The 17330-nt window shown below is 42.8% G+C and overlaps 1 protein-coding gene across 1 annotated transcript in view; it reads right to left on the bottom strand.

The window, feature by feature from the left end:
- DNAJC11 (DnaJ heat shock protein family (Hsp40) member C11) overlaps positions 1–17330 on the bottom strand; it is a 172735-nt gene that overhangs the window by 112968 nt on the left and 42437 nt on the right. The window contains exon 3 of the mRNA XM_073656524.1: positions 15172–15245. Coding sequence (XP_073512625.1) covers positions 15172–15245 — 74 coding nt within the window. The remainder of the gene's footprint in view (positions 1–15171; positions 15246–17330) is intronic.

Below are 17330 nucleotides of genomic sequence, written 5' to 3'. Positions count from 1 at the left end.
ACTGTATGGAGGACTATGTGGGGCCCATAATACTGTATGGAGGACTATGTGGGGCCCATAATACTGTATGGAGGACTATGTGGGGCCAATAATACTGTATGGAGGACTATGTGGGGCCCATAATACTGTATGGAGGACTATGTGGGGCCCATAATACTGTATGGAAGATTATGTGGTGCCTATAATCACGTATGGAGGACTATATGGTGCCCATAACACTGTATGGAGGACTGTGTGGTACCCTTAATACTGTATGGAGGACTGTGTGTATATATTTATGCATAAAAAGATGAATCCAGCACCTGAGATCTCAATCTGCGCATGCGCCGCCCCGTCAGCCATTTTCCCATGCAGTGAAAACCATGGTAAGTGCGGGGACTCCGCCAACATTTTCTGACAGCCCGGGGCACGCCGCAGCCCCGCACCACCGAATTTCCCCTCCTCCCAGCCCGGGGACCTAAGCACCATCCCACTCCTGCTACTGCCTGCTTCCTGTGAGCAACCCTGCCTCCTGGGACCCCGCTGCACTGCAGCTGCTCCCTCCATAAACTACATTCGGATTATAAGGTGCACCCCCATTTTCTCCCCAAATTTGTGGGAAAAAAGGGGAGTCATATAATCCAAAAATGCGGCATATACAGGGTGGTCCACAAGTAGGTGGACAGAAATGTGCCCCTGCTGTGTACTGTGTAATGGCTGTGTCTGACCGTGCAGGAACATGGTCTGATCATACCACAGCTCCTGGGCGGGGGAGGGGGGCGCGCAAAAGAGTATACAGACACTACAGCAGGGGATCACAGATGATTCTTTTTGTGGGGTAAAACATTTCCCTGTCTGTTTTTAAACAATGTTTTTCTTCAAATAAAGAATCAGCTGTGATCCCCTGCTGTAATGTCTGTATACTCTTTAGCTTCCTTCCCCGCCCAGGAGATGTGGTATGATCAGACCATGTTCCTGCACGGTCAGACACAGCCATTACACAGTACACAGCAGGGGCACACTTATAAGATTATCTCAGCACAGGAACATTCTATTACACTTTCTGTCCACCTAATTTTGGACCACCCTGTATGTATTATATATATATATATACACACATACATATAAACACACACATATATATATATATATATATATATATATATATATATATATATATATATATACATACACACACACACATATATACACACACACACTGCTCAAAAAATATATATAAAAATATAACTCCAAGTAAATCAAACTTCTGTGAAATCAAACTGTCCACTTAGGAAGCAACACTGATTGACAATCAATTTCACATGCTGCTGTGCAAATGGAATAGACAATAGATGGAAATTGTTGGCAATTATCAAGACACCCTCAATAAAGGAGTGGTTCAGCAGGTGCGGACCACAGACCACATCTCAGTACCAATGCTTTCTGGCTGATGTTTTGTTCACTTTTGAATGTTGGTTGTGCTTTCACACTCGTGGTAGCATGAGACGGACTCTACAACCCACAGAAGTTGCTCAGGTAGTGCAGCTCATCCAGGATGGCACATCAATGCGAGCTGTGGCAAGAAGGTTTGCACTTCTGTCAGCGTAGTGTCCAGAGGCTGGAGACGCTACCAGGAGACAGGCCAGTACACCAGGAGACGTGGAGGGGTCCGTAGGAGGGCAACAACCCAGCAGCAGGACCGCTACCTCCGCCTTTGTGCAAGGAGGAACAGGAGGAACAATGCCAGAGCCCTGCAAAATGACCTCCAGCAGACCACACATGTGCATGTGTCTGCACAAACGGTTAGAAACCGACTCCATGAGGGTGGTATGAGGGCCCGATGTCCACAGATGGGGGTTGTGCTCACAGCCCAACACTGTGCAGGACGCTTGCCATTTGCCACAGAACACCAGGATTGGCAAAGTCGCCACTGGCGCCCTGTGCTCTTCACAGATGAAAGCAGGTTCACACTGAGCACATGTGACAGACGTGACAGAGTCTGGAGACGCCGCAGAGAGAGATCTGCTGCCTGCAACATCCTTCAGCATGACCGGTTTGGCAGTGGGTCAGTAATGATGTGGGGTGGTATTTCTTTGGAGGGCCGCACAGCCCTCCATGTGCTCGCCAGAGGTAGCGAGATAAGATCCTCAGACCCCTTGTGAGACCATATGCTGGTGCGCTTGTACCTGGGTTCCTCCTAATGCAGGACAATCCCAGACCTCATGTGGCTTGAGTGTATCAGCAGTTCCTGCAAGATGAAGGCATTGAAGCTATGGACTGGCCCGCCAATTCCCCAGACCTGAATCCGATTGAGCACATCTGGGACATCATGTCTCGCTCCAACCACCAACGTCACGTTGCACCACAGACTGTATGTATATTATATATATATATACAGTACAGACCAAAAGTTTGGACACACCTTCTCATTTAAAGATTTTTCTGTATTTTCATGACTATGAAAATTGTACATTCACACTGAAGGCATCAAAACTATGAATTAACACATGTGGAATTATATACTTAACAAAAAAAGTGTGAAACAACTGAAAATATGTCTTATATTCTAGGTTCTTCAAAGTAGCCACCTTTTGCTTTGATGACTGCTTTGCACACTCTTGGCATTCTCTTGATGAGCTTCAAGAGGTAGTCACTGGAAATGGTTTTCACTTCACAGGTGTGCCCTGTCAGGTTTAATAAGTGGGAGTTCTTGCCTTATAAATGGGGTTCGGATCATCAGCTGTGTTGTGCAGAAGTCTGGTGGATACACAGCTGATAGTCCTACTAAATAGACTGTTAGAATTTGTATTATGGCAAGAAAAAAGCAGCTAAGTAAAGAAAAATGAGTGGCCATCATTACTTTAAGAAATGAAGGTCAGTCAATGCAAAAAATTGGTAAAACTTTGAAAGTGTCCCCCAGTGCAGATGCAAAAACCATCAAGCGCTGCAAGAAACTGGCTCACATGAGGACTGCCCCAGGAAAGGAAGACCAAGAGTCACCTCTGCTTCTGAGGATAAGTTTATCCGAGTCACCAGCCTCAGAAATCGCAGGTTAACAGCAGCTCAGATTAGAGACCAGGTCAATGCCACACAGAGTTCTAGCAGCAGACACATCTCTTCAACAACTGTTAAGAGGAGACTTTGTGCAGCAGGCCTTCATGGTAAAATAGCTGCTAGGAAACCACTGCTAAGGACAGGCAACAAGCAGAAGAGACTTATTTGGGCTAAAGAACACAAGGAATGGACATTAGACCAGTGGAAATCTGTGCTTTGGTCTGATGAGTCTAAATTTGAGATCTTTGGTTCCAACCACCGTGTCTTTGTGCGATGCAGAAAAGGTGAACGGATGGACTCTACATGTCTGGTTCCCACCGAGAAGCATGGAGGAGGAGGTGTGATGGTGTGGGGGTGCTTTGCTGGTGACACTGTTGGGGATTTATTCAAAATTGAAGGCATACTGAACCAGCATGGCTACAACAGCATCTTGCAGCGGCATGCTATTCCATCCGGTTTGCGTTTAGTTGGACCATCATTTATTTTTCAACAGGACAATGACCCCAAACACACCTCCAGGCTGTGTAAGGGCTATTTGATCAAGAAGGAGAATGATGGGGTGCTACGCCAGATGACCTGGCCTCCACAGTCACCAGACCTGAACCCAATCGAGATGATTTGGGGTGAGCTGGACCGCAGAGTGAAGGCAAAAGGGCCAACAAGTGCTAAGCATCTCTGGGAACTCCTTCAAGATTGTTGGAAGACCATTTCCATTGACTACCTCTTGAAGCTCATCAAGAGAATGCCAAGAGTGTGCAAAGCAGTCATCAAAGCAAAAGGTGGCTACTTTGAAGAACCTAGAATATAAGACATATTTTCAGTTGTTTCACACTTTTTTGTTAAGTATATAATTCCACATGTGTTAATTCATAGTTTTGATGCCTTCAGTGTGAATGTACAATTTTCATAGTCATGAAAACACAGAAAAATCTTGAAATGAGAAGGTGTGTCCAAACTTTTGGTCTGTACTGTATATATATATATATATATATATATATATATATATATACATATACACATATACACACACACACACACACATACATACATACACACACACACACACACACACGTGGTCAAAATTGTTGGTACCCCCCGTTTAATGAAAGAAAAACCCACAATGGTCACAGAAATAACTTGAAAACTTGAATCTGACAAAAGTAATAATAAATTAAAAATGTATGAAAATGAACAAATGAAAGTCAGACATTGCTTTTCTGCTTCCACAGAATTTAAAATAAAATTAAACTCATGAAATAGGCCTGGACAGAAATGATGGTACACTTAACTTAATATTTTGTTGAACAACCTTTTGAGGCAATCACTGCTATCAAACGATTCCTGTAACTGTCAATGAGACTTCTGCACCTCTCGACAGGTATTTTGGCCCACTCCTCATGAGCAAACTGCTCCAGTTGCCTTTTCCAGATGGCATGTTTCAGCTCTTTCCAAAGATGCTCAATAGGATTTAGGTCAGGGCTCACAGAAGGCCACCTCAGAATAGTCCAATGTTTTCCTCTTAGCCATTATTGGGTGTTTTTACCTGTATGTTTTGGGTCATTATCCTGTTGCAAGACCTATGACCTGTGACTGAGACCAAGCTTTCTGACACTGGACAGCACATTTCTCTCTAGAATCCCTTGATAGTCTTGAGATTTCATTGTACCATGCACAGATTCAAGGCACCCTGTCCCAGATGCAGCAAAGCAGCCCCAGAACATAACAGAGCCTCCACCATATTTCACAGTAGGGACAATGTTCTTTTCTTGATATGTGTTTTTTTCATTTTTCCATCTGTGAACATAGAGCTGATGTGCCTTGCCAAAAACTTCCATTTTTGTCTCATCTGTCCATAGGACATTCTCCCAGAGGCTTTGTGGCTTGTCAACATGTAGTTTGGCAAATTCCAGTCTGGCTTTTTTATGATTTTTTTTTTCAACAATGGTGTTCTCCTTGGTTGTCTCCCATAAAGTCCACTTTGGATCAAACAACGACGGATGGTGCGATCTGACACTGATGTTCCTTGAGCTTGAAGTTCACCTTTAATCTCTATAGAAGTTTTCCTGGGCTCTTTTGTTACCATTCGTATTATCCGTCTCTTTGATTTGTCATCAATTTTCCTCCTGCGGCCACGTCCAGGGAGGCTGGCTACAGTCCCATGGATCTAATAATATGTGCAACTGTAGTCACAGGAACATCAAGCTGCTTGGAGATGGTCTAATAACCTTTACCTTTAACATGCTTGTCTATAATTTTCTTTCTAATGTCCTGAAACAACTCTTTCCTTTGCTTCTTCTGGTCCATGTTGTGTGTGGTACATACCATGTCACCAAACAGCACAGTGAGTATCTGTAGCCCTACATACAGGCCCACTGACTGATTACAAGATTGTAGACACCTGTGATGCTAATTAGTGGACACAACTTGATTTAACATGTCCCTTTCGTCACATTATTTTCAGGGGTACCATCATTTCTGTCCAGGCCTATTTCATGAGTTTCATTTTTTTTTAAATTCTGTGGAAGCAGAAAAGCAATGTCTGACTTTCATTTGTTCATTTTCATAGATGTTTAATTTATTATTACTTCTGTCAGAAACAAGTCATTTCTGTGACCATTGTGGGTTTTTCTTTCATTAAATGAGGGGTACCAACAATTTCGACCACGTGTGTATATATATATATATATATATATATATATATATATATACACACATACATATATATATATATATATATATATATATATATATACACATACACACAAATATATATATACACAGTACAGACCAAGAGTTTGGATACACCTTCTCATTTAAAGATTTTTTTCTGCATTTTCATGACTATGAAAATTGGACATTCACACTGAAGGCATCAAAACTATGAATCAACACATGTGGAATTATATACTTAACAAAAAAGTGTGAAACAACTGAAAATATGTCTTATATTCTAGGTTCTTCAAAGTAGCCACCTTTTGCTTTGATGACTGCTTTGCACACTCTTGGCATTCTCTTGATGAGCTTCAAGAGGTAGTCACCAGAAATGGTCTTCCAACAATCTTGAAGGAGTTCCCAGAGATGCTTAGCACTTGTTGGCCCTTTTGCCTTCACTCTGCGGTGCAGCTCACCCCAAACCATCTCGATTGGGTTCAGGTCTGGTGACTGTGGAGGGACACGCCATCTGGCGTAGCACCCCATCACTCGTGGTCTCTAATCTGAGCTGCTGTTAACCTGCGATTTCTGAGGCTGGTGATTCGGATAAACTTATCCTCAGAAGCAGAGGTGACTCTTGGTCTTCCTTTCCTGGGGCGGTCCTCCTGTGAGCCAGTTTCTTTGTAGCGCTTGATGGTTTTTGCAACTGCACTTGGGGACACTTTCAAAGTTTGCCCAATTTTTCGGACTGACTGACCTTCATTTCTTAAAGTAATGATGGCCACTCGTTTTTCTTTACTTAGCTGCTTTTTTCTTGCCATAATACAAATTCTAACAGTCTATTGAGTAGGACTATCAGCTGTGTATCTACCAGACTTCTGCACAACACAACTGATGGTCCCAACCCCATTTATAAGGCAAGAAATCCCACTTCTTAAACCTGACAGGGCACACCTGTGAAGTGAAAACCATTTCCGGTGACTACCTCTTGAAGCTCATCAAGAGAATGCCAAGAGTGTGCAAAGCAGTCATCAAAGCAAAAGGTGGCTACTTTGAAGAACCTAGAATATAAGACATATTTTCAGTTGTTTCACACTTTTTTGTTAAGTATATAATTCCACATGTGTTAATTCATAGTTTTGATGCCTTCAGTGTGAATGTACTATGGCAAGAAAAAAGCAGCTAAGTAAAGAAAAACGAGTGGCCATCTTTACTTTAAGAAATGAAAGTCAGTCAGTCCGAAAAATTGGTTTCACACTTTTTTGTTAAGTATATAATTCCACATCTGTTAATTTATAGTTTTGATGCCTTCAGTGTGAATGTACAATTTTCAAAGTCATGAAAATACAGAAAAATCTTTAAATGAGAAGGTGTGTCCAAAGTTTTGGTCTGTACTGTATGTATATATATATATATATATATATATATATATATATATATATATACACATACACACACACACTTACACACATATGTGTGTATATGTGGATTGTACATTTTTTATGCAATATGGAGAACCACTGCTGCCAACACACCAACAATAACTGGAGTCAGATCCATCCACTTTTTATTGATGCATTTAAAAATGGGTGCAGGTGGCCCGTGTTGGTCTTTATGTTGTTTTTTCTCCCTGTGACTACTGAAGCAAATCATTGGCCTTTGATGTCATGCTGTACAAGGAAGAATGACATCTGATGCTTGTTAGACCTGGCAGCTAAAATGCATGTAAAAATCCAATGGTGAATGAAGGAATATTTGCAGGTTTAACAAGGAATAGATGGTCTGGGTCATCGTTTTTGTAAAGGGTGCACTGCTGAGAACAGTTTCTACTGGTAGGGTACATTTATTAGTATCCCGTCTACCTCTAATAGTACAGGTACTGAAACCCTAGATCACCTGAATCCCCTCTGCTATATGGTATTGTAGAATTTACAATAGATGTCACCCATTTAATGGAAGAAGTGAAATCTTTGGTATCTATAATAAAACGCTGGATGTCTAAAGCGGGTATAGGCTGCGCCTGCGCAGTGTGGCCCGGAGTCAGAAGGAGGCATCCAGAGTTAATAGACCAGCGGTCCAGTGCCTCGAGGGGACAGGGGGAGGAGTGTGGTGCCGGAGTCAGCGCCTATGAGACTGGAGGAGGAGTATGGCGCCGGAGTAAGCGCCCAGGAGGCTGGAGGAGGAGTGTGGCGCCAGAGTCAGTGACAGTGGCTGGGAAGAGCATCGGGGGTGGCGGCCGGGGGCTGAAGAAGGGCTGCGGCGGGTTCCTGAGCGGCTCTGAGGCTGCGGGCCGCAAATGGGAGCAGAAGCCGATGCAGATTAAGGCGCTGGAGGGCGCATTTTCAGTCACCATGTGGGCCTTGGGGGAGTGACAAGTGGGAATATGGGGCCCGGGAGTGGGAGAGAGAAAGGGACAGCCGTGGCTGCCGATATCTGCTGGGCGCCATGTTCGCTGGACAGTATGGAGCCCAAAAAAGCATGGATGCGTGCGAGAAGGAGACACAGCTGGGAAAGATGGCAGCGGCTGAGTGCGGTGAGGAGGTGGAGGCCAGGGACTAGGCCATGTCTGCTCTCCGATGCCGGGCACCGTCACTGCACAAATGTGGAGATCTGTGTATCTATAATTCTATAATAATCATGCTGGAGGCGTCCTTCTGTCCAAAGCCTCCACGCATGAGTCAGCGCCAAGTCATAGAGCACTATGGCGCCATTTTATTCAAGACACTGTGTGCATATTCGCAGACACAGTGTCTTCAAAAATATGGAGCCGGATAGCGCGGTATGTATAAAAATGCTCGCCACCCAGGAGTAGAGCGGGTTCAATAGCTAGTTGTACTATAGCTATATTTCTTATCAGTGCATCATGAATTGTGCTGTGTGTTAAAGGGGCCCACTGAGACTCTTTTGCCTGGGGCCCACGAAAACCTGTAGCCAGCCCTGCCCCTTAGACATCCTATTGATAAAGGATAAACTTTTAAAGTTCCAGCGGTTATTTTTTTATTGCAAATCTTAATAGTTAATGGCCATGATGACTGAATTAACTACAATCCGACTTTCCATATTTCATGGCCTGGATTTAGGCTCACACCGAGTGCTCCCGCCAGAAGGTGGGCAAGGGCTGCGAGGTAACAGGCCAAGATTTGCTGTACAGCATCGCAAGAGTTTAACCTTTACAAGGGAGAATTAATAACTCTAAATTACGTTATCCGTGACAGTTTTGGTGACATACTGGAGAGAAGAGGAAAAAAAAGATGCTGGTACTTTTCATTTTAAGGCGTCAAATTGTAACATGATTTACAAATTTAGGAGACGTCCTGAAGGGCTCACCGCAAGGTGAAAATGTCTGGCAGCAATAATTCTCATCAAAACTTACAGAGACGTATTGAAGTGTGTCTGTAGAGAAAACGAGACTCTTAAGATGAAGTAAACACTTGTTCTGCGTTTTACCTGCACTTCTGGATTTCCCCGGCCGCCGCTGCTGCGTAATCTATATTTGCACAGGCTGATAATACAGACAATGCATAAAATATGGATAGTTCAAGAATGTGCGGTGCATCTGGGCCTGAAAACAACCAGAGGCTTCTAAAAAGAACTTGACGTGACCTTATTTCCTATGATTTCATGTACAGGATGGTGTTAAAAGGGCTGAAAGCCACAACCTGAAACGTTTTCATCAGCCTGGTGCGGGCTCTCAGATCTCCAATGTTTTCTAGGACACGGACATTAAGGAAAGGATAGCAGCTTTTCTACCTTTTGATGTAACTAGCAAAAAAAAGTGAACCCCCCCCAAAAAAACTGAAGAAACTTTCATTGTAAAAGAAAAATAAATAACACTTGCTTTAAAGTGAATAACCCAACTTATGCCGCACTTTCGTCCTTCGGCTCACATTTACCTTGCTTAGCGTTGTATCCTCGTTTTTAGCGTAAAGTAAAAAAAAAAAATGGGCATGGTTTCCAAAACGTGGATTTAGATTTCATCTCTAGGTTGAAATTCTTGAAAATGGCACATGCAAATTGCCTCTTCAGAGAGGAAGAGGACTTGAACTCTAGCGCCACCTATTGGAAGTAGCAATCCTAAAAGTCAATATCAACCCTTTAAACAAGCCTTGGCATGACTTAAGATAAAAGCCAAACCAGAATCTCAATTTGCTGAAACGGTGTTTCTGGGTACTGCCCCTCATCAGTGCAAAGTATGAGATCTGATTTGGCTAGGTGAGAGGCTTAAGAATGGGATCTAAGATAGGTTTCTCCTTGTGGAGAGTGACAAGCCGGGGCTGGTATCGACTTTTAGGATTGCTACTTCCAATAGTTGGCACTAGCGTTCTAGTCCTCTTCCTCTCTGAAGAGGCAATTTGCATAATTAATTTCCCAGAAGAGCATGCATGGCCTAGAAGTCTCCTCACTCTGACATGCCAGGCAAGGCTTGCCACTCTCCACAAGGAGACAAGTCACCCCTTAGGTTGAAAACGGCACAAAATCTGTTTCCTCATAGCAGCGAAGGATTTGATTTTCTAAACTTTTAGAAAGTCCGCAGAGCACCCAAAAAAATCACAAACTTTGGTGCAAATTGCTAACTAGTTTAACATAACATACATCAGTCTCAGGAGATACAAGCTTAATAACGCCTAAATATGTTGATTTAAATATAGGTATTATAGTGAAAAAACGTTTACAACTTACTAATATGCTTCAAGTACCTAAAATGTCCCAATCTGAGGAGAGGAAATCTGATCCGGTCCTAGCCGGCCCCATTCTCTGTCATGGCTGATGAGTACACTGGAAACCCGGCTTTTGCTTGACATAAGACAGCAAATGGAGCTGCCAGGACTGGAGCAGATTTTTTCAGAGAGGTGTACCTTCAATAATAGAAGTACCGTATATACAGGTGCATCTCACTAAATTAGAATATCATCAAAAAGTTAATTTATTTCAGTTCTTCACTACAAAAAGTGAAACTCATATTATATAGAGTCATTACACACAGAATGATCTATTTCAAGTGTTTATTTCTGTTAAAGTTGATGATTATGGCTTACAGCCAATGAACACACAGTCATTATCTCAGCAAATTAGAATAATTAAAAAAACACACCTGCAAATGCTTCCTGAGCATTTAAAAAGGTCCCTTAGTCTGTTTCAGTAGGCTCCACAATCACGGGGCAGAAGGCTGACTCGACAGATGTCCAGAAGGCAGTCATTGACACTCCACAAGGTCCCAGAGTTCCAATTTTCATTTGGAAATCAAGGTCCCAGAGTCTGGAGGAAGAGTGGAGAGGCCACAATCCAAGCTGCTTGAGGTCTAGTGTGAAGTTTCCACAATCACTGATGGTTTGGGGAGCCATGTCATCTGCTGGTGGAGGTCCACTGTGTTTTATCAAGACCAAAGTCAGTGCAGCCGTCTACCAGGACATTTTAGAGCACTTCATGCTTTCCTCTGCCAACAAGCTTTTTGGAGATGGAAATGTCATTCTCCAGCAGGACTTGGCCCCTGTCCACACTGCCAAAAGTACCAATACCTGGTTTACACACAACAGTATCACTGTGCTTGATTGGCAGCAAACTCGCCTGACCTTAACCCCATAGAGAATCTATTATAGAGAATCTATGGGGTATTGTCAAGAGGAAGATGAGAGACACCAGACCCAACAATGCAGACGAGCTGAAGGCTTCTGTCAAAGCAACCTGGGCTTCCATAACACCTCAGCAGTGCCACAGGCTGATCACCTCCATGCCACGCCGCATTGATGCAGTAATTGATGCAAAAGCCCTGACCAAGTATTGAGGGCATTTACTGAACATACATTTCAGTAGGCCAACATTTCAGATTTTAAAAACATTTTTCAAGCTGTTGTTATAAAGTATTCTAATTTACTGAGATAATGACTTTTGTGTTTTCATTGGCTGTAAGCCATAATCATCAACATTAACAGAAATAAACACGTGAAATAGATCCCTCTGTTTGTAATGACTCTATATAATATACGAGTTTCACTTTTGTATTGAAGAACTGAAATAAATTAACTTTTGATGATATTCTAATTTTGTGAGATGCACTTGTAAGTTAACTTACTATTTTAAGCACACTTAGGACCTTTTTTTTAAAAACTGCGCTTTAAGGGTATGTGCACTTGTTAAGAATTTGATGCAGAAAGTTCTGCATTTCTTGGCAGGAAAAAAGCGCTTAAAATACGTGCGTTTTTTACATGCGTTTTTGTTGCAGATTTTTCCCCACTCATTAGTATGGGTGAAATGTGCTGAAAGAAATAACATGCAGCAGATATAAATCTCCAGAAAATCTGCAAGTCACAAATAAGCAACATGTGCATGAGACTTGAGGATTCTCATTCACTTTTCTGGCACCAGGAAACCCTTCAGGTTTTATGACAAATCTGAGCAGATAAAAAAGCGCCAAAATCGTGACAAATTTGCAACATGTGCACAGGCCTTTTAAGATAAAATTCTGGCTACCAGCAGCCACCACTAGAGGGAGCACCCGAACTTTATACATTGAAGTTAATGAGACACGAGGATGCAGTGAGTTACCATTAGTGGCAACAGTAGAAGCCATGTAAATCAAGGTCTATGAAAAGTTCAAAGTGTAGCAACTTTCTAAATAGTCTTCATTAAAAATGTTCCAACTCTTTGCTGCTTAAGAGTGTCTGCAAGTCCGTTATCTAGCTCAGTGCTCTGCAAAACTGTAACAAATCTGTGCACAGATCTGTGTGGACAGGATGTAACCCATCTACAGTCTCTAGCAGGGCAGAGAAAACAGGCTGTAGAAAAGGAGGAAATCATATGAAGAAGAAGTAGGTGCAGGATAGAAGCTGAGCTAATGTGAACTGCAGAGCCCTGGATGCACACAAACCTCACATCCAGCCTATATTACTTGGAGGGTCACTCCCAAAAGGAGAAAAATCTGAAACTTGTATCAGGCTGCAAAGTACATATGAGGCGCTCTGAAAATGAATGAAGGAGTGAAGATTGCAGACTGAAACAATCCAATGCTATTCATTAAAGGTAACCCATAACATATGGGAAAAAAATATGTCATATGTGTCTATGGTCTTTATTTAAAGTCTAATTCTGCAGACAAAAGACATTTATAAATGTAGCAGAATTGCCCTAAGAATGTTATTGTCACATGCATACTGGGAAACTGCTAATAGCACAATTCCCTAATGTATGTGGTAGTTGCAAACTGCAGCTTTCCTTTGGAGGATGCGTTGCCTTTTGATTCCTCCTCTTTCGTCTGTCTTCCCTCTGCTACCTTGTAAGGTTCTTTGATCAGCCGTTTATGTGCAGAAACTTGGCCACGTATTTCTATCCTAACTAACTTTATAACCCCTACAGAACTCTAACTTTCCCCTTTGAAAGCCAGAATGAAAACTTCATATCATTAAAACAATCCTAACAAGATGGTGCTTTATAAGAGAATAATGAGTCTCCAGGCAGGACTCTTTGTACTCGTCGACTCGCCGGAGCGGTGATTACAGAGCTTAATACACATTATTAAGCGCCGGCATTACACAACAATTTTATAATGACGACGGTGCTACCTGTTGGGCGCTCTGTGAATGGGACTCTTTGGGGAGGCAACAAAAACAGTATCTGAAGGGTTTTTTGAAAAGCATTTAACCAAACAGCTCTACAATTCATAATGATGTAGTAATTAGCGCAGTCTGTAAACTAGAACAATCCGCGACACACACGCTTTCTGTCAAGTATAAAGTGGCGGCACTTTTACGTGAAACCAAGAATAGATTTTATAAGTGATTTGTAATATGGTGGAAGGATGGGATATGACTATGTGATGCTTTCTTGTAAGCTTTCCATCATTAATGTCAGTCTGGGGTGCCCTACACCCACCAGAGGACACGATCAGCAGTGTCACCCTCCATTTTTACAAGACACGTCACATCCACTTACAATTGCATCATAATCTCTGCTGTCTGCATCACAGCGGACAGGTCATCAATGAGGTCTAATAGGTTATTTGTGGTTTAATCCATGTAAAAATATTCCCTAAAGCGAGAGTGTTGGCAACCCTTCGACTGCAATCTACCAGTATCTCATGGATCAATTAATGGAAGATATTAGGGCTTGAGGTGTTGGGTCTACGACACGCTCAGTGCCATTTAAAAGATCTGTGACTCCCACAGACTTACAACTCTTATTGCAGTCTACCTCCTTCAACTGGCAAGTGGTGGCTCCCTAATAGATGAAGGTCCCACTTATAGCACATTTGTGGCAAATCCGGTAGGATTTTTAAGCTGGGAGCACCCCTTCATACCTTAAGGGCTCATGCAGACGTCCGTACAACTCAGTCCAAGCAAAGAAATTTGGATACATGGACGGTCCGTGGGTCTCCTGGCCCAAACACAGACCACAATACATGGACGGTCCGTGGATCTCCTGGCCCCAAGCGCAACAGCTTTACTTGGTCCAATTACAGACCGCAATACATGGGCGATCCGTGGGTCTCCTGGCCCAAAAGCAACAGCCTCATTTGGTCCAAGCATGGACTGCAATAAATGGACGGTCCGTGGGTCTCCTGGCCCTAATGCAACAGCCTCCACTTGGTCCAAGCATGGACCGCAATGCATGGACTGTCCGTGGGTCTGCCAACACGATCATGACAGACTCATAGGCATGTATGAGGCTGTTGAGTTAAGGTCGGGAAACCCGTGGACAGTCCATATATTGCGGTCTGTGCTCGACACCAAGGTTCACGGACACCTGCATGAGCCTCAATTCAGAATACACACCCTGCACAAAGGATTATGTTGCTGCTATTGTGATTCAATACTTTTACACCAATTACCCTAAAGTTTATTTGTGGATAGTCATGGTGGATATGTTCGTTTTCTCTTTTTTATGCAATTTTTTTTCATTCTGAAAAGAATTCTGCTTCATTTTGTTGCGTTTTATTTACTTATTTTACTTATTTATATAGCTCCATTAATGCCACAGCGCTTTACAGACATCAGCATCACTGTCCCCATTGGGGCTCACAATCTAGTTATGTTCCTAAGGGTGCAAAATGATGCATTTTTTCCCCGCTGCTTCTTTTTCCTACGTTTTCCACTTGTGTCAGCACCAAAATATGCAATAGCAAATTGCTTTGTTTACTGTGTTTTTGATGCATTTTCCTTTTTACTTTGAATATGAAGCGGAATTTTTTGTAAGCATTTTTTACTGCATAAAAGCTAAGAAAAAAAGTAGATGTAAAAAAAAAAATTGGCTGCAGAGGCAAAGGGTTAAACATACAATGGTCATAAGTTTTCAAGAAATCACATCCACTTTGCTGGAATTGTTTAAATGCAGCAAATTGTTCGCACCAACAAAAAAAAGCAAAAAACAAACAAAAAAACCCCCCATATACTCTGCAAGATATCATGGCTTAAATCTTATCCAGATTATGGTAATCCTAAAAATCACAAAGTAATATCTAAAATAATATAAAAAGGTACATATAATAAATCCTACCTCCCAGCCTTCCATATCCAAGCCCTTCTTTCCATACACATCATAGATGGCTCTTGACTGAGGATCACTAAGCACTGCAATAAAAAAAACACAATATTTAGGAATGGAGAACAGGGAACATTTATATTAGTGAGGTGATGGGTCTGGCTATAGAAATGTGTTTTTATAGCACATTTAAAACTGTGGATACAGGCAATAAATCGGATTGAATGTGGTAGTGCATTCCAGAGAACTGGTGCAGCACGAGAAAAGTCTTAGGTTGTTATTGGAAAAGGGAACACTGGTAGAGTGATAGACAGCGATGAAGGAGACTATGTAGGATGGTGCAGAACTGTGGAGAGCTTTGTGTGTGGGAGAGATAAGTTCATATTGGACTGTGTGGCATTTGAGCAACCTGTGCAACGACTGGCACAAGGTGTAGTTATCGGTGCAGCGGCTGGACAGAAATTCGACCCTGGCTGCTGCATTCAGAATAGATTGGAGAAGAATGAGTTTTTGAAAGAGGGAGACCGATCAATAGAAAGTTGCAATAGTCCAGACGAGAAATAATCAGAGCAACAGTAAGGTTTATTGCAGCATTAAAAGTAAGAAAAGATCCTAGTTACTTACCGGTAACGGGATTTTACAGAGCCCATGACAGCACCACCTGAGAGAGGGTATCCGCCCACCAAGGACAGGAACCTACTGAATAAAAAGGCGGTACCTCTCCTCCGCATCAGTTTTTTGTTTCAGAGCATGAGAGGGCCTCCGAAGACAGGTTAATACATAACCACCACCTCAACATATGTACTAAACACCTTAAAAAAAGTGCACACCACAGTGATAAAGGGGAGGGAATTAATACGGTGCTGTCATGGGCTCTGTAAAATCCCGTTACCGGTAAGTAACTAGGATCTTTTCCCCTTCTCCCATGACAGCACCACCTGAGAGATTTATAGAGATTAAATACCAGAGGGAGGGATCACCGCTTGCAACACCCTTCTACCAAAGGACAGATCAGTAGAAGAGGAAAGGTCAAGACGGTAATGTTTGTAAAATGTAGCAGGGGATGACCAAGTTGCCGCCTTACATATAATGTCGATGGGCACATCCGCCTTCTCAGCCCAGGAAGCAGCTACCGCTCTGGTGGAATGGGCCTTCAGGTTCTCAGGAACCGGCAGATTGCTAGAAGAGTAGGCTAAGGTAATAGTATCCCTGACCCATCTAGCTATGGTCCCCCTTGTAACCTTAAGTCCTTTCCTAGCCCCCTGAAAGGATATAAATAAAGCGTCACTCTTTCTCCAGGCTTTTGTCACTTCCAAATACTGGACTAACACCCTCCTAACATCTAAGGTGTGAAGCTTATATTCCTCAGAATCCCTAGGATTAGGATAGAAGGAAGGGAGAGTGATTACTTGCGTCCTATGGAACTTGAAGGCTACCTTTGGAAGATAGGCCGGGTCTGGTCTTAAGATTACTCTATCCATACATACTTGAGTGAATGGATGGTTAACGGATAGTGCGTGTAAGTCACTGACTCTACGAGCTGATGTCAGGGCCACCAATAGCGCAGTCTTTAAAGTTAAGATTTTTTCTGAAACCTTCTCTAAGGGCTCGAAGGGAGGTTTGGTTAATGCTTCCAGAACTAAATTAAGGTCCCAAGGAGGCATTCTTGGAACAGGAATAGGTCTGGATCTATGACAGGCTTTAATAAATCTAATGATCCATCTATTTGCTGCCAAGTCATAATTATACAGTGCCCCCAGAGCCGATACCTGTACCTTAAGAGTACTGGTGGCTAGTCCCATGTTTAACCCCTTCTGGAGGAATTTTAGTATGGCCTCAATAGGAACCCTCCCTTTGGCAGACTGACCCGAGGTAGACAAGAACTTAGCCCAGGTTCTACCATAGATTCTAGTTGTTATCGGCTTTCTACTTGCTAGAAGGGTAGTAACAAGATCTGGAGAAAACCCCCTTTGCGTCAATAGCGACCTCTCAAAATCCAAGCCGTCAAATGCAGGCCCGCTCTTTGGGGATGACAGACTGGGCCCTGCCTGAGGAGATCCGGGATGTCCGAAAGAACCCATGGATCTGCTTGGGACATTCTCTTCATCCAAGTGAACCTTGGTCTCTTGGGCCAGAACGGGGCGATCAATATAACCCTCGCCCGTTCCTCTCGG

Source organism: Phyllobates terribilis, unplaced genomic scaffold (assembly GCF_046119375.1).
Source record: "Phyllobates terribilis strain yellow unplaced genomic scaffold, ASM4611937v1 Scaffold_12__6_contigs__length_324123572, whole genome shotgun sequence".
Taxonomy (NCBI): domain Eukaryota; kingdom Metazoa; phylum Chordata; class Amphibia; order Anura; family Dendrobatidae; genus Phyllobates; species Phyllobates terribilis.
This window is presented reverse-complemented; position numbering and strand designations above follow the sequence as displayed.